This window comes from Oryza sativa, chromosome 2, assembly GCF_034140825.1.
Source record: "Oryza sativa Japonica Group chromosome 2, ASM3414082v1".
Taxonomy (NCBI): Eukaryota; Viridiplantae; Streptophyta; class Magnoliopsida; order Poales; family Poaceae; genus Oryza; species Oryza sativa.
The window spans coordinates 17,729,602-17,753,564 of NC_089036.1; the positions used below are offsets into that span (position 1 = coordinate 17,729,602).

Consider the following 23,963-nt stretch of genomic DNA (forward strand, 5'->3'; position numbering starts at 1 on the left):
ATTCAAAACTAAGAAAAACATGGGAAAAAGAGTTTAAAGTCAATATAGGAATACAATTTAGAAGTAACTGAAATTTGAAAATAAAAATTAAAGAATATTGATATATGAGTTTATATAGAAATACAATTTAGAAATAGCTAAAATTCGGAATTAAAAAATAAGAAATATTAGAAGAGGAGACTAGAGTCCATATAGAAATACAATTAGGAAATAACTGAAATTCGAAATTAAAAATAAGGAATATTGGAAGTAGAGTATAGAGTCCATATAGAAATATAATTTAGAAATAGTTGAAATTCAGAATTAAAAAAATAAGGAATATTAGAAGATGAGACTAGAGTCCATATAAAAATACAATTAGGAAATAACTGAAATTTAGAATTAAAAATAAGGAATGTTGGAAGTAGAGTATAGAGTCCATATAGAAATACAATTAGGAAATAATAGAAATTCGGAATTAAAAATAAGGGAAATTAGAAGTAGTGTGTAGAGTCCATACTAAAATTCGGAATAAGTCCGTATAAAAATACAATTCACAAATAACTAAAATTTGAAATTAAGAAAAATATGGGAAGAAGAGTTTAAAATCAATATAGGAATACAATTTAGAAGTAACTGAAATTTGAAATTAAAAATTAAATAATATTGAAAGATGAGTTTAGAGTCCACATAGAAATACAATTAGAAATAATAAAAATTCAGAATTAAAAAATATAAATATTAAAAGACGGGTCTAGAGTCCATATATGAATATATATAATTTACAAATAACTAAAATTTGATATTAAAAATAATTAATAACTAACACGTATATAAAATACAATATGAATATTACACGTTAGTAGTTTCGTAAAGTTATTGCAAAATTTAAAATTATGCTATCATTTTAATATATTTAAATAATACAATGAAAAAACATATATGTTATTATATGAGAAAAAAAATATAATGATGCTAGCCGCGCAATCTGCGTGGTCACCATGCTAGTTTTCATAATAGGGAAAGATGCACGGAATTTCCAGAGAATACAAGGGCTCTTTTGCAGATTCACAATTTACTCAAGCAACGGAGTTGTTGTAAAATCCAAGGCAAGAGAAATCTTATGCCATTCTATGGAAAAAAAACCATCATTTTGAACAGAAGGCCTATTATTTCCTGAAGAAAAGAAAAGGAAGACACTAGACAAATGATATAGAGGAGTTATTATTAACTAACATTGCTTGGAGGATTATTCGACTATCCAATTAATATTTTGAAATATATTTATGACAAAATTTGCTATGGGACAATTTAAAAACGGACCTTGTTGGATAACATCATAAAAATGTGGTTTGCTAGTGGATATTCTAGTTTCTTAGTTCTTTGCCATTAGGCACGCATTATTTTATCATTTCTTGCCATTTTAGATAGACAAATGACACAAACGTCCTTGCTAAACTGTATAAAACCGTGCAAAATTTTTCAAAAATTCAAATTATTTTTTAAATTTATTTGAATTTAAGGAGGTTACCACGGTATTTATATTATCGTACCCCGCGGTAAGCCCAGTAACCACGCGGTTACTGACGGTAAGGTAAACCAAGGTTGTCCCTAGTCCGAGCAAGGAAGAGGAAAATAAGAGGAAGCAACACAGCATTGTCAGAGAGGAACAGAGTAAACGAGAGAAATGAGGTGAAGGGCATTTTTGGTCATTTAGCAAAGTTTCTCTCTTTAAAATGGCAATGAATGGTAAAATAATATGCACGGTGTCTGATACCAAAGAACCAAGAAATTAGTGTCCACTGGTAAACCCACATTTTTGTGTTACCAAGCCTCTGTTTGAAAGCTCCTTTAGGGCTACTTTTTTTTTTTTTTGCCGCATGTGAAATGAGAAATGCCATTACCATTAATTAATATTCTTTTTGGCATAGCTCTGTGTATTATTAGTTCCACAAATATATAAATATATGATACTAGATTTACAATCACGTTGATAACATTCAAATAAATTATTTTATACCAAATAAAACCTAAGTAATGAGAAAATTCTTTATGTACCCTAATAGTTTGCCCGATCCTTTTTATACCCCTAAATTTTACTCATTCCATTATATACCTCCCTCTTTCCGTTAGTTGATTGTAAATATTTTATTAATAAATCCATTTTACCCTTTGGTATAAAAAAATAAATTTATTTATGCAATATACAAGTCTGTTGTATGAGACTTCTAATAACATATGTATTAGAATATTTTTAATATTTTAAAAAGTGAAGGATGTATATAGCAGAAGGATGCAATCCGCAGAATCATCAGAACCTAGCTTCTCTGTAGCACAAAATGCAGAGTTTAATGCCACCTGGAGAACATCCACAGGTACGAGTGTATAGTAGTAGCACAGTATCAGCAGCTATGCCAGAGATATTTAACCATTTTTGCCACATTTAGATGTGTAATTAACTTTTTACCACTGGACCCACATGTCATAGATACATGTGGATCCACATGTCATTGAGATATGAGTGACAAATAGTTATTTGCCAAATCTAAAAGTGGCAAATAGTTAAACCCCCACTATGCCATCCCAATGCAGCATTGCACACACTGCCACCCCAAACAGCAGTTATAGACACGAATCACCGTGATGTTCATCAGTCACCACCCCGGTTAGCTACTTTGCTTCAATTATAAAAAGGAGATAAACCATTCTGGTTCTGGGTATCGAAGTCTCCAGGCAAAATGTGAGAACATCTGTGGACTCAGGGAACCAGAGGCTCTTTGCAAAAAGTGAGACGCCTTGGACAAAACGTGTAGGAGAGGACCAGGGCGCCTTGCCCACCTTGCAAACACCCATGCTGTTCACCTAGCCTCCGTGCTTGCAGATGCCTTCAAGGACGCCAGAGCTTCCCTGCATGTTTCAAGAACTATGAGAGAAGATGCGATAATTTACGATGGTTTTGTCCATCGATAGATGCAGCAGGCAGAACTTTTGTTCCATTATTTAAAAACGAACTATGAGAAAACAAGTTCGATAGCTTCATAACTCGTAATTCCTCTAGCACGGGTGAATGCACTATGCCAATACCTTGATGAGAAATGCAATGCACACCTCCTCTTTAGTTTACAATTTACGTTAGGAAATTCATTGGCGGGAAGATTCCATACTCCCATGTAACCATTGTGCCTAGTGGATAGTGCTGATCAAAGAGCAAGTTTTGGTACAGTAAGATATGGATGGCATCACCGCTAAAGCAAAAGTCCTAACAATCTCCCAAAAACAGAATGGAATTTAAACAATATTCATACCCCACAAGTTTTCAAGGCATAAGTTTATGCTAAACCTAACTACAAGAAGCCAAAGGCCCTGTTCATTAAACTTCACCGGACTATTGCCATGGATATTTGCTCCACACCTCTAAAGATTCATTTTCTAAAAAAAAAACCTTTAGTTCCAAGCTAGTATTTGTTAAAGTTTATTTCTCAAAATATTTACAATTAATCCCAACAGTGAAGTAGATAATCCACAGCATTAATCCACCAAATAATCTGTTTCAAACAGAGAGCCGTAGTGTGGCCGAAATAGACAGAAAGGATACCGTAATGCATCCTCCATCTCAGAGTTCCCTGGATCCAACTTGAATCCATCGTAAAGTGTTTCGCAAGCACTCTCATAGTCCTGATGATACAGTGCCAAGTAAATAAGCAAATAATAATTTTCAGCACAAAACCAAAAGATAGATAATTGCATCATCTATTAACCTTCAGTAGCATCAGAGCAGCACCCTGTCGGTAGTAGGCCTTCAGCCAGTCAGGCCGCAATTTCCTGCATTCATAAGCATCCAACAAAGCCTTGTGTCCATCACCCATGTGATGCCAGCAAAGGCTTCTATTTGAGAACAAGGTTGCATCATCAGGGTAAAGGTCCACTGCCTACATTGAATAAGGAAAAGCATGAGTTAGCAGATTTACTGAGAACATAAGAACAGTTATGAATCTAACACCTAGAAACAAGAAACTTGCACATCGCCACACTACTATTACACTAGTAGTCTAGTATACAGAAACTGGTTGAGCAAACTAGACAACAAAACTAGAAAATATGCGTGCGTGCTCAACAAATGCTGGTTGAGCACACACGCACGCATATTTTCTAGTTTTGTTGTCTAGTTTGCTCAACCAGTTTCTCTATACTAGTGTAATAGTAGTGTGGCGATGTGCGTGTGTGCGTGCGTGCTATGTTTCAGTCGCAACTCACAAGCCAAGCAACTCCACAAAAGCTCTACTGTAGTTTCTTTCATGGCATAGGAGTGACAACAAGAGCACTGAGAAAGTGAGTCTCCTAGAACAATTGCGCTACTCTCATCACGCACATATTCTCTCTTTCCGTTATGATAAACAGGTACACCTCAACAAAGCCTATGTGAAAATAGTATAGGAAATGCACCACATAACTGAAAGAGGAAATAAGATATCTAGGACATGGCACTCTATAGGTATGGTCCAAAGCCCCAAGTTTTTGGTAATACCCCTTGTAGCAACATTGCCAAATCTTTGGTTTGGCTGTTTTGGGAACACAAAAAAATAGCTCCTATGTACATTGAGTTGGATTTTTTTTTTACCCAGCGACAGTAAATTTTGTACATTGAGATTTTTTTTTCTAAAAGAATACTTCAGATTAACTTGTTTGCATGCGAGAATAAGCAAAGCCAGGTCATAATCTCTGTACAATGTATGAAAGTACAAGTTCAAAATAGAGATGAACAAAATGAGGAAACTTGGTGTTCTGAAGTACCTGACTGTAGAATCCTGTTGCAGAAAGATAATCCTTTTTCTCGACCGCCTTATTACCCAGTGACTTTAACTCTGTTGCTTTCCTTTTACTGACAGGCTCACCCTAAATCATCAATTATATCAACGGATAAGTGCTATGCAGGAAAAGTCATAACAATAAGCAACCATCTAAATTCATGCATTGGAAATTCAAGCAACTCTGTATCACTCCAAGAAGCATCAAACCCAACAAATTACAAGAAATTGTGCAAGCTAAAACCTGGCAATAGGGGTGGAAGTAACATCAACTGCAAATGTCACTTGTGTGCTCATTAACATAGCAGCATCCGAGAGAAATACAGTCTTTTGCATCAGTAGAATCAAACAGTGCCGAACTAATTAGAGAAATATATCACGGTTGCTTAGTACTAGAAACCTGAGCAAATCCCTCAAAAAACATTGCCACACTGACCACTTCAACGTGGACTTACCAGGGATGCTTGATCGTAGCCATAATCGAAAGGGTCACTCCAATCAAAATTGAATGCAAATTGGAAGCTCCAAGCTGGAGTTCCAACCTGAGAGTGAGGGTTCTCGAATGCTACCAGCTTACTCCCTTCGCTGGCCCATTTCGCGGAAGCCATGAGGGTCTCCATCTGAGCCTGCGTATCTCCTTGACAGCCCGACGAGCAGAAGCATCCATTGGTCACCACGACGACCATCCTCTCCAGCTTCCGCGCACGCTCCGCGACGAACTTGAGGAACGTGAGCTCGCTCTTTGTTCCGCGGAACTCGCGCATGATCACCTTCTTGATGTGGTGCTGGACACACTCGATCGGGCCGGCATCCTGCCAGAACTTGAGATTGAGCTTGCTCTTGCCGGTTGGCTCATCTTCAACTGCAGACTGCAAATTAAACCAACCAGTTAGTCAGTATGTCAGTCACTCACATGTTCAGGTAGATATAGAGAACAAATGATTTGATCATGCTTTGCCAGATAGTAGTAGCTACTCATTACTGATGGGAAACACCAAATGAAGCAACCAGTATATTTTACATGGATATGGAGAGTCTCGACATTGGGGAAGCATTTGAGGAAGCTTGGAAGCATTCTGGCTTCATAGCGGACTGTGAATTTCACCTCTAGTGCCAAGATCTTGACACTCGGGACAACAGTGCTTGGGCTCAATTTCATCCCCGCCTGCAAATGCGAAGCAAATTACACTAATTGTGTCACATTTGCACGGGAGGAACAGGTCACGATCGAAATCGTATGTGACATTTGGTGGTTGGGATCAAGATCCAGCAATCAAATTATGAACCTGGATGATGGTGCTGCCGATCTCCAGCTCGTGCATTCCAGGCTCCATGAATCCCAGCGACCGCAGCTTGGGCGCATTGCGGATCTTGACCATGGAGGAGAGGCAGCTCCGGTGCTTGCTCGTCATCCAGAGCATGAGCCGCTCCAGGCGCGGCGCGTCCACCACGTCGACGTAGTTGACGACGGTCAGGCAGACCTGCAAGATGCGGAGGCTGCGGCTGGTGAGGCGGACGCGGGCGCCGTCTTGGCACGTGATGATGGCGAGCTTCTCCAGGGCGGGGCTCCTGTCGAGCAGGAAGGCGAGGTCCCGGTCCTCCATGACGACGCAGGAGAGCACCATCTCACGGAGGTGGGGGAAGGCGGCGCCGCGCGGGACGGCGCGGGTGTCCGGGAGGCGCCAGACGCCGACGTGGAGGCGGGTGAGGGAGGAGCAGGCGAAGAGCGCGGCCGGGAGGCGGAGGTCGAGCGGCCACGGGCGGTTGACAAACACTAGGTCCTGGACGCCCTTGGCGGCGAGGGCCTCGAGCCAGCGCGCGACCTCGCCCCGGTGCGCCTCCATGGAGGTGGTGGTGAGGTGCGCGCAGCGGAAGGGGCCCGGGTGCGCGGCGAGGACGCGGGACACGGCGGCAACGACGCCGCCGCCGCCGCGTCCCTGCGGTGCGAGGTGGGCGTCGACGAGCGCCAGGGGCACCGAGTGCCAGACGCCGCGCCAGCGCGTGGACAGCGCGGCGGTGCGCGCGCCGTCCCTGGCGGGGAGGCGGGACACGACGTCGCGGAGGAGCTCGTCGGGGAGGCGGCTGATGCGGTCGACGCCGTCGGCGGGGGCGCGCGCGGCGGCGGCGGGGGCGAGGCGCGGGAGGGTGGAGACGGGCGGGTCCGGGATGGAGTCCCCCACGAGGACCCGCATCAGCTCCATGCCGACCTCCAGCATCTCCGGCGGCAGGCCGCCGCGCTGCATGGAGGATCGCATGTGGTCCATGCTGACGCCGACGAGGGCCTCCTTGCCGAGCTCCATGGTGGCCGGCGGCGGCGGCGGCGCGCGGGAGGGAGGGAGGGAGGAGGACGCGAGGGTTTGGGGAGTGGAGTGGAGTCGTGTGGCGTGGGAGTCCGGAGTGGAGTGGGAGGTGGAGTACTAGCGAAGTGGCGTGAGAGCGAGAGCGACTACTCCTGTTGTTAGGGTTATGTCTTGTTTTGTCGTTTTGTGTTGATGGGCCAAATGTCCGAACCGTGTCGCTCTAGGGCCCATCCAGAGGTTGCCTATGTTATTTTTTTTCTTAGTGGTAATAAATTAGTAGTACGCCACAAGTGGATGTATTTAAGTACTACCTCCGTTTCACAATATATATCTAATATATATCTAGATTCATTAGCATCAATATAAATGTAATATAAATGTGTGAAATACTAGAATTACTTACATTGTAAAACGGAGGGAGTATTTAATAGCAATCCTAATTAACGCGTGCTCGCTAGGGAGGAACGTCGCACGCAGTTTTCGACCACATGACGACAAGCTATAGTTAGGGTTAGAACTTCGAGAGTGTGGTGGAGGGAAAGTGGCATTAGAGAGAGGTAAGTGGGGATCGGGCTTAGAGGGAGGGCTTGTGAGGCGGCGGACCGGCGTTGGGTGGCAAACAAGGGCGAGCAATGCGGTGGCACTGTCGCGGAGCCACGGGGGTCAGCAACCGGTGGAGGGCTGGTGTTGGTGGCAGGGTAAAGCGAGGGGAAGGCTGTGCCGGGCAGGGGTGTGGCGACACGTTGATTCCTGTTGATGCTGGCTAGCCAAAGCTAAAGATCTCGTTGGTGAGGCTAGGACGATGACACAGTGGGGATCAGCGTCGAAAAAGAAGGCTAACCTGGTTGCCGAAGAAAGCTTACTAGAGGGAGAAGGGAGCTCGCCGGAGAGAGGCCTTCATTGTCGGTCACCAGCGAGTAAGCAAAAAGAAAGAGATAATGTGGAGAGAGAGGGGAAGGGGGAGATGGGAGAGACGCGTGCGTGTAGAGAGAGGTGCGGCGTGCAGACACGTGGGGAGAGAGGAGGGCGGGCGTGACTCAGCTTCCTAGCACTCGCGCGAGATAGCAATCCAATCCCCATATTTAACTACAGTAACATGATAAATGAGCATACACAGTTTCCACTTGGTTGATGGGTGTAAGCTGTCATTGCACTGTAACCAAATGCACCATACCATGTAAATAATGACGCCATCAACAATATTTATATAGTTTTAATATATAGTGCAGTCAATTGTTTTTCTCAAACTTTGACCAATAATATTTATTCAATTACATGTAAAATAAAGTGAAACAAGTACCACTAGCTCTGTCATTAAAACTATTTTAAGCGTGCCTGGTATGTTTATCTATTTGCACATGGATATTTCTAAAAATAGCGAATAGTTAGTATATAGGTTTACTTAAAAGCCGTGGGATCGGTTGAAAGTTAGGAGCGCCACATCAGCAAATTTTGCAAAAAAGACCCTATGTTTTTATTAATTACATATTGGTTCCCCCACCAACATCGTCCGTTCGATCTCGCGGTAGAGCCGATCTAACCGTCCAGCTGTGGCTGAGATCTCGCGGTAGAGCCGATCTAACCGTCCAGCTGTGGCAGCCCTTTCTCAGCCGTGGGATCGTCGAATCGGCAATCAACGGCATAGATTTCATCCGGCCGGACCAAACCCTAGTTAACTTAAAAGAAAGTCAAATGTCTCGTATATTACAAAACGAAGGTGATAAAAATTGATCAGCCTTGTGACCTCCACGATCCAGCTGTTATGAACACGCAACAACTGCAGGTGCAGGAATATGACATGCTGAGAGTTCGGCACACATTTGCTCGCCGTAGCACACAGGGACGGAGAGGTCTAGCTCGGTGGCCGTCGGTCCCCGCACGCCGACGCAACAGCCTTGAGCACGTAGGAAAAGGTTTAGTGCCACAGTTATGCCTTACCACACTTTTTCAATAGTATATCCCACATGTACTTAATATTTTTTACCAACTTTGCCACACTTTATGGCTAGCATTTTATCTACCACACTTTTATGACTGCCACAACTTGCCTAACGTTAGTTGTGGCAAAGTGTGGCCAACAATCCACATTAACGTTACATAGGTGCCACATCAGTCTAAACCACTATCCAAACCGCCTTGCGACTTTATTTGCACTGGTTTTAGGAGTGCACTGGTTTTAGGAGTTGAGAGACGCATCATATCTGGTATTATGATTTAGGGATGAATTTTAGACTTGGGGACAATTTGAAGGACCTAAAGTGAACTTATTCCTCCAGGCCAATAATCCCGGTTGCTTGCAATGTGGATTCGCGGGTTGACCCACTAACAACCTTAAATGCACCAATCAACTTCTACAGTGCTATAGCAAAGTTAGCAATATGCTGCCGGCCAACATATTCACAATTCAACGGCTCTTGCTGCTGCTAAAGCATACGGAAGTATAAAACAAAGATAGAAACTTAGAAAGAAAGAACCTGCAGGCTGTGGCTCTCGAGTATAGACGCTTCATTCAGGTTGTCAGCTTAGCACCATCAGATATCTTCAAGGACTCCATCGCCTCCCTGCGTACATATATACACGGAGCACGTCGTGGCACAACAGGTTAGAGCGAGCTCCAGCGTCTCAAGCTTCCGTAAAATGTTTGCACGTGTTGATCAACAACACTAGAAACCATATAGGTTGAAGGTTTACTGAGGCACAGGATCGAAGGCCAGTAGGCCACTCACTACCATCACAAACTAGAACACGCAGATATGCAGTAAAACCGTAACCAGAGATACTATACCTTAGAGCGTTCTCAATCTCAGAGTTCCCTGGGTCCATTTTGAAACCATCGAGGAGAGCATCACACGCCTTTTGGTATTCCTGCATATATACATACGGAGTAGGGTGTGTACAGAAACAGATTTGCTTCAGATTATGAAGGGGAAAGAAAAACGATCTCACCTTCAGCAGCATTAGAGCTGCTCCTTGGCGATAGCAGGCCTTTGGCCAATCAGGCCGCATCATCCTACAAGTATAGGCATCCCCATAAGCTTTGTCTCCATCACCCATGTGAAGAAAGCAGAGGCTCCTGTTTGAATACAGGGTTGCATCATTGAAGTCGAGGCAAAGCGCCTTCATTCAAGCACAATCAAGTGAACAATTACTACATCTGCCACACATGAATATAACTTCATTTAGCATAGAAGAGCTACTGTTAAGGTTTTGGTTGCAATTTTTTGGGGGTAGGACTATATAGAAAACAATTAACATATGAGCAACCATGGAGAACGACAAGATAGCCAAAGTAAACAATCTTAAAATCAGACTGGAGATGCGCTTCTAGCGCAGTTGGCACAAACATTCAGTGTGAACGTTGCAGCCAGGGTTCGATTCCTGAACTCCTCACCTTCCACCTGGATTAAATGAAGGGTTGGAAAATATGTGGCTCCTATCTTAATTACATTGGATGGCTAGCTCCTTCTAGCCATCCCAACAATAAAATCAGACTGCAGTACTGCCGCAATTCCCAGACCTTGTTGGCTTGCAAAATCCAGCTGATTCCCACGGACTCTAAAAGCTGGAGATGCGTCATGACTGCCTTTAAACGTTTGGAAATGATCATAAGTAGGTGTAACTCGGGTTTCATATATCACAAGCAATTACTCGGTGCTTAAACAAATGTCAGTCATATGCACTCAATCGATGCTTAAAACAGAAGTCAGACAGGATTGCATAATATGCCCCAGGCTGTGTTTGACTACCTAGGACACTAGGAACTCATATTATCAATGAGGTCATTTTGGCTTACCTAGCGAAAACATGGCTTTATGTGCCAAAAATATAAGAGTTAAGCTGAAACGTTGTGACTATCAATCATCATGCTGAATTCTCTAGATACAAGGATTTCCATTTGCATTTTGCAACCAGAGACTGATAGTAAATGGGGAACTGTAACCTTCACTGTGAGAAATATTGTAGCAATCCAAGTTGAAGTTCCAACTGATACGTGTAAGGTTAAAAGTGGAAGAAGATGAAAAAAAAAAAGTACTCCCTCTATCACAGAATATAGCAACCTAGAACCGGATGAGATGTATCCTAATACTACGAATCTAGATAGGCCGACTATAATGTGTCCCATCTAAATAGGTTGCTATATTCTGGGACAGAGATAGTAATTAGTAGAGAAGATGTGCAATTATATACCTTAGTGTATAGGTCTGATGCAGCAAGATAATCCTGCCTCTTCAGTGCCTCAACTCCTTGTAATTTCAAACCAGCCACTTCTTTTTCAAGGCCACTCTCATAGTCCTGAATCACCGAATGCAAATAATGAATACATTTTATGGAAAAAGATACAACAACTAGCAGAACTAAGTACCTGAGATCAAAGATGAAATATGCTTCTGCTTCAAATAAGAAATGTGAACATTTTTACATGAATATACTGTTAGAGTATATGGTAGTTAGAGTCATATTAGGATAGGATTGGTTTGTTTGGATTCCTTCCATATCTGTAATCCTTCCTTATCTCCTCCCCATGTACTCAATATATATCGGCCCCCTGAGGCTCAATACAAAATGTGTCCCACGTTACGCAATATACCTCTCCTATACTATCCAACATGGTATCAGAGCGGGCGATCTAGCACCGCTCTCACGCTTCCGCCGCCGCCGCCCTCGGGAGTAGCGATCTCCCGGGGACGGCCACCCATTTTTTCTTTTTTCTTCCTCGTCGCTGTCGTCGTCGTCTTGGAGAGATCGATCTCCACGACTGTTCTTCGTCGAGTCTAGTCGTCGTCAAGCAGCAGCAACAGATTGCATCTCCTCTGCCAACCTCCGTGCGCGGCGCTCTTGTATCGCCGTCAGGCCGCCCGTCGTCGGCTTCATTCTCAGCGTCCGTTCTGCTCCGCCGGCCTCACCCTCAGTGTCCGTTCTGCTCCGCCGGCCTCACCGACGGGGCCCTGCCGTCGTCGTCACCTCCACTGGCCGACGATCGCATCCCGATGGACAGACGAACGGCGCAGCTCGGCTCCACCTCCGGCACCGGTCTCCCCCTGCAACCCCGGCTTCCTCCCTGTTCGTCCCTCACCGGATCACCTCGCCCCCGGCCGAGCTCCGCCTGGTTGGATCCCGGATCTGCATCGGCGGCGTCGGCCACCACCGCCTCCGACTCCTCCGTCTCCAGCACCACCGTCGACCGGGGGACGAGCTCCCGGCGCTGCTTCTCCGCTGCCGGTCCTCGCCTACCACCTCGCCTGTCCTGCCGGGACCATCCTCCGCCGGCTCACCGGACGTCCGCCGCTCGGGACCACTAGGATTTGAGGCCGCCGGTGCCAGCGCCGGCGCTCGCGGGGCACTGGGTCCCCTCCACCCGGCGCCACCCTGTCCCCGCCTGGAGGCTCGCGGCTGTTGCCGTCTCCTCGCCGGCCGAGTCATCGTCGACCTTTTCTGCCTGCCTCGCCATCAATCTGCTGCTTCATGTCTCTCTTTTCTATCTGTCTACGCGTGTGTGGATGGATAGGATTGGGGACAGGGAAAGGCAGTGGATGGACCGGTCAAAGGATTGCTACTTGATGACTTTGGTCCCTTCTGTGGTGCACAAGGTGGCGTGGACTCACCGCCTCGTCGACATCCACGCATCTCCGACATCGGCGTCGACTCTGCTTCGACTTCATCGTTCCGCCTCGCGCATATTCGGCTTGATCACCCGTTCAAGCGCCCGGCTACGATTTCTGCAACCGATCGTCATCAAGCACGCGTCTAAGCCATCAAGCTTTGGGGTGCCGCTGCGTCGCCCCCCTCAGGCCACAGTGTCGCTGCCTGTGGTCCACACCTCCACTGGTTGTTGCAGTGCTGAGAGGCGCCCTCCTCAGCATTTCTACATCACCGGTGGACTTCTTGCCGCTGCATCGACATGGAGCTGCAGCTGTGATGTCCTCTCGGACCGCAGCTTTGCCGCTTTCGTCGTCTTCATCGCCGTTCGCGCATCGACAACCTCGTCGTCCGCACTGGTCATCGTTAGCCGCTCAGGGTCTTCTTCCTCTACTTCGAGCATCGCCGCCGCATCTCCAATCTGCCACTGTTGCCACTCTAGGCCGGTGGTGCAGCTACCTCTACATGGCTACCGACGTCGCCATCCAGGCCGTTGGTCCCACTACTTCGCCTTCGTCTTCGTCGCCTTCGTCTTCATCCAGCATGATTCATCGCCCGTATCTTCCTCGACTACACTTCGCTCTTCTCCGACAATTCTCCGTCTATGCCGTTCTCACGCCGCGACCGTCATTGGCGTATGATTCATGGTGGTCCCCTACCTCACCCGCGCGGTATTGGCAACACCGTTGCGCGCGTTCGTCCCGAGTTGTCCCCGGGTCTGGCAAACCCGACGTGACGTCTCGTCCTTCACGGTTCGACTACATCAGCTCTTCGGCGTCATCTTCCTCCACGATCGCCGCGATTGTGTCACCGTCTTCGTCTCTAACGCGTCTTTGCGCACCATTGGTCCACGACGCCCCTCCCGTGCGTCCACGACCACTCTACGGCGCCCCATGCGCGCCTGCGGCTCGGCTACCTCGACATCAGCTTCTCTACTTCGGCTACATCAACCACGGCTACTCTACGCACGGCTTCATCGACCACGGCTCCCTCGCACCCATCGCTTTGTCTACATCGACTATGGCACAAAGGGCTATCATCCGTGTTGAGCACTCTTGCCGGTTTCTTCTCCAGTCCAAGTGTCTGCGCTGCTCACGCTTGGACTGCGGGGGGATGTTAGAGTATATGGTAGTTAGAGTCATATTAGGATATGATTGGTTTGTTTGGATTCCTTCCATATCTGTAATCCTTCCTTATCTCCTCCCCATGTACTCAATATATATCGGCCCCTTGAGGCTCAATACAAAATGTGTCCCACGTTACGCAGTCTCCTATACTATCCAACATATACAACTATTTGTATAACTCCCTAAAAGCATTATGTTTCAAGTCTAGCATCCAGTGTTATGAAAAAAAAAAGTAGAAGATATAGGTGGTGCCTAGGCACTTCGCTTGTAAGAGAGCCAAGAGTGTGAAAAGGATTAGGAGTAGGAGGCAAATGCGGAATCCAATGGCTGTGGGGGATTAATTGGTGATTGAACAACCGAGAAGGCTAGTAGGGTTAGCAGCCCATGAAACTTAGTCAGGCCATAAAGAGTACTTGGGTTAGGTATTTCTTACTAGCAGCTGCCATCATTTTTCTCTGGCAGCAGCAGCTCGAGGGTGGCACACAGCAACCAAAAGCCGTGGCAATGCAGCTCGAGGGTAGCAACTGAGCCTCCCTGATCCCTCTTCTTCCTAACATGTATGCCCTGAGTGCACTGTTTTTATTTTATTTTGCGTGGCCAACAAAAATTTGCTACCTAGGCAGGCTAATCCTAGGTACAGTCTGCGATCTGACTAGCAATTAGCACCTTGGTGAAACTGCTAGCACCAACCACAACAAAAAGAACATTTCAACAAGTGGGTGTGAAAACATGAACCAGACATAAAATAAATGAAAAATTCCATCATCACGAACTTCCCAAAATTCAAGGATGAAACAAAAAAAATTCTGAAGACTTTCTAAAGCCAAATCAAATACCAATTTGCATACTGAAGTTATTAGTTAAAGAGAGATACAATATTGATGCCACAGTTCATATAGTACCTTTTGCCCTGGCAGTGTGTTCACATGACGGATTATTCCTCTGACACTCCAATCAGGTACAGTCGGCATAGGAGATGTCAAAGGAAATAGGATATTGACATCTTTCAATGTACCACATCGCACAGCAAATTCTATTGGCATCCTGCCGAACTGCTCATGATCAAGAAAATATGAGTTCATAAAATAATTGCAATTTGGAGGGCAAGAAATAGAAGCACAAGAGACAATAAAAAACATCAGAACTTCAATGCAATAATTGGCAACAATCTAGTCTTTGAAGTACTTGAGAAAAGTATCAAAGTAATTTACTCAAGGAATTACCAAATCTAATATGACAAAAGGAGTTCAAATTATTCAATAATCGAACAATTATGACTAAGGCTGCTGCATGCTAAATCGGTGTATCCATCTGATACTATGGTTGCTGCAATTGTCTTAGTCACTAATGGGATAAAAACGTCATAAATTGATTTGATAAATGTTTAAGAACTGCGAAGCCTAAAAGAGCAACATGTTCAGCAATGATTTGTTAAAACAAAATATCTTATATCTTTAGGTAAATAAGGTTGGTGAACATGCCATCAAAATGATGGGAGGGGAGAACATACTTCATCAGGGACATTAGGATCAGCACCGGCCTCCAATAAGCACTTCATGATCTCAGTTGAGCCAACAGAAGCTATTAAGGGGGTTATATTACCAACACCATTTACATCAGCACCAGCCTAAACCAAGAAAAAAATGTTGGGTTGCCTCCTCTAAAATAAATATCCTAATTAATAACATTGAGAAATGCAGTGTTGTACAAATACATCTATTTCCTCTGAAATTCCAAATATTATGCCTCTCTTTAAAGTTCAAATCAAAACGAAATATCTGAAATATTTTTAAGTGCATGTGCATCATAAAAACCTTCCCATGGTATTTTTCTTAACTAGTCAAATGCCCATGTATTGCTACAGAATAACAAAATGGATCACGTCAATTGCTTGTGACGCACATATAGCAATGCAACTGTGAAACTTAGTGGTGCACCCCATGAAATTATTTACCAACATAAGCTCATTTGAAAGCAAAAATAAGGCAGCGTGTACTCACAATAGTTAATATGCACTAATCAAAAGAATATGTTGGCTATCTGAATTCATCAAATTATCCTTTTCTTTCTCGTGGTTGGTCTGGGTTGTCATGGTTTTGACTGCACCTTTTCAAGGTTACTTCTTTCCTTGTATTGTTTAGTTTTCCTACTGGGCCAAAGTAGTTTTGGGGAGTTTGCAGGGCGGGCCTGACCCTGACAAGGCACAGCTGGTGCAGCCATGCGGTGCGTGCAACAGAAGATGGGATTTGACCTATTTGTTTTCTCAGTAACCAGCTTTTTTTGGTTTTTCGGGAGGGGAGGAACGCCCGATGTGTGGGAGGTGCAGATGGATGAAACTCCCCTTTTTAGTAGTAGACATATAATAGCACCTTCCCCATAGTACTTTTTTTTTTTAAAAAAAAAATGGTCGCCCTTCATACTCTGCTGATTGGTGGCAGTTTCAGGATGGTTAGGAGCAGACCAGCATAAATGGGCAACACATGTAATCTGTAGCCAGCTATAATCATATCACAAATATGAAATTAGAATTTCCAGGAGATACATGTTGAATTTCCCCATGAAATATTTGACACCAAAACATTCTAGATGATTTACTCCCTCTTCACTAAATATAGGTCTTGTTGGACATTGGCATGGTACCTAATCAACTATCATGACCATTAATTTCTGTTGCTCCCTCCTGTCATAGATATTTGACTTTTAGGGCAAACTTTGATCAACTATCATAGTACTTGAACTTTAAGTTTATGAAATTATGGTAGCACTTTTCTAGACAAACCTAAGCATACCTTTTCTTTGGGGTTTTAAACTAAGCATTTTAGAAGTCATTGATGGTCAAAGTTTCAAATTTTGACCAAATCTTGTCCTAATTATCAAATATTTATGATCGGAGGGAGTAATATATTGTTGTAAATCATTAAAAAATATTATATAAGTAATTTCAAAATAAATCTAGCAATAAGAAATTATGTGGCATCCCAATATCATCTGACGCAGTCAAGGTCAAAATTAAGAATGATTTGAACCGGTGGATTCGAGGGCAACCATTATTTAGTGGTGTAGACAGTAAATCCCAAGGAACAAGCCACAGTACCTTAATCAGCAGCTTTACACATTTCAGTGATGAACCATAAATGGCGACGAGGAGAGGAGTGTAGACAGCAGATACAATCTTATTGCACTGCAAAAATAATCAGTTGGCCAAAAACCTCAGTGACAAAAGGAAACAAAGACACATTATAATGTAAACAAAAAGATAAATTGATGAAACTAGAACCGCAATGCTCACTATACAGACTTCAGAGACTTGAAAAGGGGTAACTACTCTACAAATGTTATCTATCAAGGGTTGCGACTGTACTTGAACTTTGAATTTCTTATGATTTTAAACAATAGTAGTGTAGAATTCAGTGGAAGAAAAATCAGTGCAGCCTCCATGAACAAATATAATATTTATGAGTAGGAGCAAGCCATGCAATGCCGTTAAACCATGTTAATTTTATCTTACAATGGTCTGCAGTCTTTAAAAAGAGTCGGGAGTGATGGTGCACTCTGCACCCATCCCGTCAATAGAAAACATCTGCGTGGATGGATCTACATAGACATGTGCATGATATCTCTCCAACTTCTTTTTTGTAGAAAAATGTATTGCAAATGTGCATATTATGGAGGTAGTTGACCAATCTCCTGTAGTTGTGCAATACACAGTATTGAGGATAATTATATTTTCTTTGCATCTTTACGTTTAGATTTCATGGTATATTTATTAGGCTGGGTATATTTATTAGGCTGCCAACACAATCGGTGGGCATTACGCTAATTAGAAACTAGGAACATGAAAGCAAAAAATGGCATACATCAGCATTGTGGTCCAATAAAATCTTCACTACACGATGTTGTCCATTAGTAGCAGCCAGATGTAGTGGTGTACCACGAACAGACATCGAATCAACTTGAGCCCCTTTAGCAAGCAAGAGCTCCACTACATTGCAATATCCTGTAAAAAAAGAACAAGAAATTTCAACGGGTATCACTATGCAAGATAGTTATTCTATATGATTTACTTTTCCTGATAACATCTGCTAGATTTCAGTTTGCCCTTAACATATGTATATTAGGGACATAAATGATCAAGGAAATATAAATATTGCATTAGAATATCTATTCTGAGCCAGAAGAAATGATAAACAATTCCTGGAGAAGTACCCATGGGCAAATTTTGGATATTTTGATATCTGTAAATCAAGTAAGGAGCATAGGATCAATCAATGGCAAATAGTAGTAACACTTTGGTATCACTTTTCTTTTGAACACGCAAGAGAATTGTGTATCATTTCATTAAGAGAAGAAAAAAAAGGACAGGAAGTGAGCAGTGCCCACCGACCGGATCCAAAACAGGCCGTAGCCTTTACAACACACACAAAAAACCCCACCTCCGAGGGGCTATTGGCCTATCAATTAACTCCTTTAGCCTAGAAGCCCCGGCTAGCGACCACATGATACACTCATTTGCCACTGTTTGGAGGACAGTAGCTACACAAGGGTTAGCACCATTAAAAACAGTCATTCCTATGCTTCCAAATCTCCCATAACACCAGAGTGATGAGAGAGCTAAGTCCTTTATTAGTGTCTTTGTCTCTTTCTCTCAGCGCCCTTGACCACCACCTTGATGAGTTGGTTGTATCTGAACCTGGGGCTATATGGGCCAGCCCCATCCTTAAACAAGGTAATTGCTTCAGTGGATCATTGTGAGAAATTTTATGATATAGTCAAATTAAAATCGATACCTTAAAAACGTAAGGTGGACAGTTTTATATGGAGAGAATTAGAATAGACACCCTTGATAAGATCTACAACATGTAGATAGCTTGCCAGATGGCCATACCCAGATAAATCCCTACGTTCAAGGGATTTGGTCTAAGACCTAAATATGCAAATAAGCACTTAGGCAGCTTGTTGCCCAATTAACAGTAAGCAGGTGGTCAGAGTTAGACCACCCAGTCTACATCAAGTCAAACATTATAAGTACCAAAATTTTCATTCATTAGTAACTTCAAAATTAACAAATGCTTACTTACTGGTGTACAAAAAGAATACCATGGTGGCATGGTATAAGAACAAGCAGCATATATGCCACCTCACATGTAGAAAAACTGGTTTTCGATCAGTTACATAAACAAAGAATGGCCAAACAGTTTATCTCAGATACATATCATAATGTTCATTTCTCTAGAGTCTAACACATGAAAAATAAATTGAAGTACAGCAGACAGGCAAAAAGATGATATATGCAAACCTTCTTCAGCAGCAAAATGGAGAGGGGTGAATCCTTTATTATCAGCTTTTTCTGGATGGGCACCATGGTCAAGAAGGTACCTCACGGTAGCTACATTTGCACCATTGACTGCATAAGCCAGAGGTGTTTCACCTGTTAAAAGCATCAGGAACAAATGATTATATCAACCAAGAGCAAGTTTTGGGGTTTTAGCATGCGTACAGTTTGCTACACATTTACCTTCCATCTCCTAAAGATAAAACAGAAACCACTAATAGTTCAAGTGTGCAACGCATAGGCCTTTCTAAATTATGATCACATTACATTACTAAATGTTGATTATCTAATATGCGGCAGGTTCCCTTTTTTTCCCTTTGAGCAGTCCAAAATATAAAAAACAAACTGCATATTTTTAATCAAGGCAAATAAACACCATAAGATAATATTTAGTTAATGATACAAAAGGTAGTGTCAGAAACATGTTTAAAATGAACACTCAATAACTGTTATACGTACCGCCCATTGACATTCAAATAAAGTGTGCATCGGATTTGGGAAAGCACCATAAGATAAAAAGTAAGGTCATGTATAATGTTTGCAGCACAGGGACTATTTGGAGAACAATGAAACAACCATGGAATTATTTACTCAACCTTTGTTGGACAACTCATGTGAGAATGGGAGTTTACATCAATATACTGTAAATGCAAGTATCTTTTCCCTACATAGTGGATCCAAAATATCAGGATATTCATGCCTATACCATGCTTAGTTTTAGTACTTTAGAACTTATCTTATAATAATAAGGCTGACTAATGCCAATGTCTTGTTGGCCAATTCAGTTTTAAGTATATGGATTTTACATAAGTAAAATCTAATATGCTATATGAAAATAGGGCCTAACAAATACGACATATCATGTACCAGGTAGCATACAGATGCAAATGCAAATTTATGATGGCATTCCCAAAATAGAAGTATAAACGATGGATGATATTTGTCAACTGAACAATGCCAACTCCAGGATTCAAATGTACTACAGCATAATTGTGAGAAATAAAATTATGAATACTAATCAAGGGGTTAGACAACTATGAAAAACTGCAACAGTGTGAATTGGCAAACTGAAGAAGCCAAGAAACAAATGCAAGTTCAAAAGAAATGCTAATCAAGGGGCTAGACAGCTATGAAAACCACAACCTCAGAGGAAAACAAAGGAATGGTTATTTTTCAGTCATGACTCATGATAACATATATATTACCTCCATTCCCGATGAAGGTCCTTTTGAGAATTGGGACTGATGTAGCAGTTGCTAAAAATAAGAAAAGAAGCAGCCAAAGAAACAATCACCTTTCCTAACAATGCGCTAAACACAAATTTAGTATATAGATGGACTCTGCAAAAACAATAATAAAAAAAAGGGGTTGTCTATATATCATGTGACAGAGCCAGTTAAGTGAGTACCATTAAGTCAAAATTAGCATCACTGAAGTAAGCATACAAGCACTCACACACCAAAGCACACTATGAATGGCATCAAGTAAATGTGTACGGGTATACACGTACACAGGCAAACTCACATCAGTGATCAGTCAATGAGAATAAATGCATCCCTAAACAAAGCGCAACTACACATCAGCCAACGAATTCTGAAAATAACCCAGCGACACTACAAAAACATTAGTATCGCCCAAATTCCACAATTAGCAAGGCACAAATCTCCCTGCATTAATTACTGCTACCAAATAGGAGTAGACAACGACGATAGGATCACGACCCGTGCTAAATACAATGGCGTTCGCGGGTGTGTGAGCGAGTGAGAGGGTGAGGACCTTGGTCGTAGATGGCGTTGGCATCCACCCGAAGCTCCTCGACCAGGTACCTGCACACCGCCAGCTTCCCCGCGCCGGCGGCGAGGTGCAGCGCGCCCGCGCCGCACTCCCGCACGGCCTCCACCGCCTCCGCGGGGCGGCCCCTCCCTCCGTCCAGCGACCTCACCACCCCTGCAAGAAAGGGCAAATCATCAAGCACGCAGCGCCGGCCGAACAACATCAAAACCGAAATCGGAGGGGGTGTAGAGCACGCACGCTTGAGGAAGCCGAGGTCGCCGTCGGATGCCGCCTCGAGGAGCATCTCCTGCCGCGGGGAGAGGGGGACGGGGCTGGACGGGGGCGGCCGGCGGCGGCTTCCGCGGGCGGGAGGAGGCACGCGAGAGAGCGACGCCATTGTAAGGTTGCCGCCGCTGGATGATCGCTAGGGTTGACGCGTTGGCCGGTTGGAAGAAGAATGGAAGGGATCGATTGGGGAGTAGGAACTTGGATTTGAATGTGCGACACTGCTACTGCCTGCCTACCTAACTACAGCAGCAGGAATACTCCCTTATGCTACGGGGTTTTCGACTAGTATTTGCCACCCTTAAAATGTTAACTTTGGCTGTGTTTAAATCCAGGGTGCAAAGTCTTTGCGTGTCACATCGGATATGAGAAAATGGACATTTCGCCACGTTCAAAACGCGGTTTCGCTAGAATGCCATCCCGAAAACGTGATTCGATAAAATGCCAATATGAAACGTACGTCCACCGCCACTTTGCCATTTTCACCATTTTATTCATTTTCGAAAAGATTCTCTCCTCTACTAATTGTTGAGACAAAATTGCCCCTTATCAACTTAGAGAACATGGTGAGAGAGGAGACAAAGAGAAGGGGCGGCGACGCCGCTGCTGTCAGCCGGCGCGCCGCCTCTCCACATCATGCGCGGGAACATCGTGCGCGTCCGCCGCGGCGGCCTTTGCATGCTCTGCCCGGCGACGGAGCGGGTGACCGACAAGGAGATGATGAGGGGCACCAACGCGCCACCGGCGCCGGGCCGGGAACAGGATCGATCATCGACGAGGCCCTCTGCCTGATGAAGCTCCGCGAGAACGTCGTCGACTCGATGAAGGCCGACCTCTACACCCCCATCGTCGCCGCCACCCGCGATGGTGGAGCAGAGGCGAGGGGCGGGCGCCGGCGTGGTTTCGGCGGCGTCCTCGTCCATGAAGTCGACGTCATAAGGGGTCGAAGTCGACCGCCTCCACATCGGCATCTCGGCGGAGCTCCTAGCGCACCGCCAGCGTCCGCGCCGACCTCCACCCGGTCTTTGCCTTCCTCACCGATGACCTCGGCATTCACGACCAGCTCCGCCCGGCGCTCCTCTACCTCCGCCGCCTCAGCTTCCACGACAGCCGTGCTCCACCTCCCGTCCTCGTTCCCGCTCTGGCGCGCCATCCCCGACTGCTCCACATAGTGATCCGTGCCCGCCTCGCTCTCCTTCGATGGCGACCTCGTCGCCTCACCGACCCCGCCAGCGAGCCTCTATTCTCCACGGCGACGACAGCAAGCAATGCTCTCGCGCTCCGCCTCAGGCGCCGCGGGCCTCGCGGCGGCTGCCTCCGCCGCGGTGCTCCCCTGCCACAGGCGCGCCGTCGGCCGGCAGCATCCGACGGCTGGTGCTAACGCCGGAGGGCCAGGCGAAGTTGGACACGCCGCCTCCCGGCCACCGCTGCTCCGATGGCGTCCTCGAGAGAGAGGAAGAGGGGAAGAAGGGGAAAAAGAGAGGTGAGAGTGTATGACAGGTGGGGCCCACGTCAGGGTTATTTTGGTCTAGGGAAAGCATTCCAGTGAAAAATGATTTCGAAAATGCACAAAATGGCCAAAATGGCAAAGTGGCGATGAGCACACGTTTCATATTGGCATTTTAGCGAAACGTGTTTTCGGGATGGCATTCTAGCGAAACCGCTTTTTGAACGTGGCTAAATGTCCATTTTCTCCATCGGATATACAGACACACATTTAAAGTATTAAACGTAGACTAATAAAAAAAATGACAGAATCCGCCCGTACACTGTGAGACGAATTTATTAAGCATAATTAATCCGTCATTAGCAAATGTTTACTGTAGCACCACATTATCAGATCATAGAGCAATTAGGCTTAAAAGATTTGTCTCGTAATTTACACGTAATCAGTTTTTTTCGTTTATATTTAATACTCCATACATGTGTCCAAATATTCGATGTGACAGGGTGAAAAATTTTGTCAGGGATCTAAACAACGCCTTTGATATTTGCCATCGAAGAGAGAATATATATTACTCGTGTGTCCTTTTTTTTTAAGATCATGAGAAGCCATGTCACCGATCTGAAGGCAAAATGACCATCTTGCCCTTCTTCCCTTCCACGGCCTCTCAAGTCTCAATCCCTCCCATTCCTTCCCTCTCCATGGCTGGCGAACTGTTTGGTCTCTACTCTCTTAAAATATAAGCGATTTTAGGTGGATGTTAGAGATGCAAGCGGGGCGGGCACGCAGGCTTTTTTGTCTCGCTTATCCCACTTCTAGTTCATTTTTTCTTCTAAATTTTATACTACCATGCGAAAAATAGACAAGCAAGCGGGTTTTTATGCGGGTAGCGGGACTACCCACTTGCATCCCCAGTGGATGTGACACATCCTAGTACTACGAATCTGTGTCACATCCATCCAAATGTTCTTATATTTTAGGACGGAGGGAGTAATAAGGATCTCCACCTGTTCCGCGAGCTTTAGCCGTCCCTTCACTTGCTCCTGTAACAACTCCTTCAAACGCGCAGGAGGCGAGGATGGCCAGCAGCAGTCCTGTCCTATGAGGACGAGGTCGGCGAGGGGCGAAGCAGGAGTGCCTCGAGACTGGCGGTGCGGAAGTCGGGCCCTCGACAATGAGTTGGCGGTGGCTCTGGTGCTAGAGGATATCGCGGCTATGGCCATCAACATGGGGTAGGTACCCCTCGACAACGAGTCGATGACGGCAGCATGGTGCTCGTCG

At 44.7% G+C, this 23,963-nt stretch overlaps 2 protein-coding genes and 1 pseudogene across 5 annotated transcripts; 1 reads left to right on the forward strand and 2 right to left on the reverse strand.

Moving 5' to 3' along the window:
* Nucleotides 1–2,287: 2,287 nt before the first annotated feature.
* Nucleotides 2,288–8,021, reverse strand: LOC136355098 (FBD-associated F-box protein At4g13985-like). 2 transcript variants are annotated; one of them, XM_066307250.1, is made up of 7 exons: nt 6,071–8,021; nt 5,806–5,949; nt 5,240–5,653; nt 4,771–4,872; nt 3,738–3,908; nt 3,575–3,654; nt 2,288–2,886 (listed from the first exon to the last, which is right to left on the reverse strand). In XM_066307250.1, exons 1-7 carry the CDS (start codon nt 7,082–7,084, stop codon nt 2,838–2,840), a joined length of 1,974 nt encoding a protein of 657 aa, XP_066163347.1. In that variant the 5' UTR covers nt 7,085–8,021; the 3' UTR covers nt 2,288–2,837. The 2 variants fall into 2 exon arrangements, with proteins under 2 accessions (XP_066163347.1, XP_066163346.1); XM_066307249.1 differs by lacking the exon at nt 2,288–2,886 and having other exon boundaries at nt 3,401–3,654; nt 6,071–7,216.
* A 372-nt stretch (nt 8,022–8,393) lies between these two features.
* On the reverse strand, nt 8,394–21,412 carry LOC4329398 (uncharacterized). 3 transcript variants are annotated; one of them, XR_010739175.1, is made up of 12 exons: nt 21,212–21,412; nt 20,957–21,127; nt 19,145–19,276; nt 17,706–17,845; nt 16,943–17,029; nt 15,359–15,475; nt 14,751–14,900; nt 11,273–11,377; nt 10,031–10,157; nt 9,870–9,949; nt 9,559–9,645; nt 8,394–8,978 (listed from the first exon to the last, which is right to left on the reverse strand). XR_010739175.1 is itself a non-coding variant. In XM_015771257.3 (12 exons), exons 1-11 carry the CDS (start codon nt 21,348–21,350, stop codon nt 9,594–9,596), a joined length of 1,344 nt encoding a protein of 447 aa, XP_015626743.1. In that variant the 5' UTR covers nt 21,351–21,412; the 3' UTR covers nt 8,394–8,978; nt 9,559–9,593. The 3 variants fall into 3 exon arrangements, 2 of the variants coding, with proteins under 2 accessions (XP_015626743.1, XP_066163349.1); XM_015771257.3 differs by having other exon boundaries at nt 10,031–10,201; XM_066307252.1 differs by lacking the exons at nt 8,394–8,978; nt 9,559–9,645; nt 9,870–9,949 and having other exon boundaries at nt 10,042–10,238.
* On the forward strand, nt 12,073–13,537 carry LOC136355048 (uncharacterized; annotated as a pseudogene).
* Nucleotides 21,413–23,963: the final 2,551 nt, after the last annotated feature.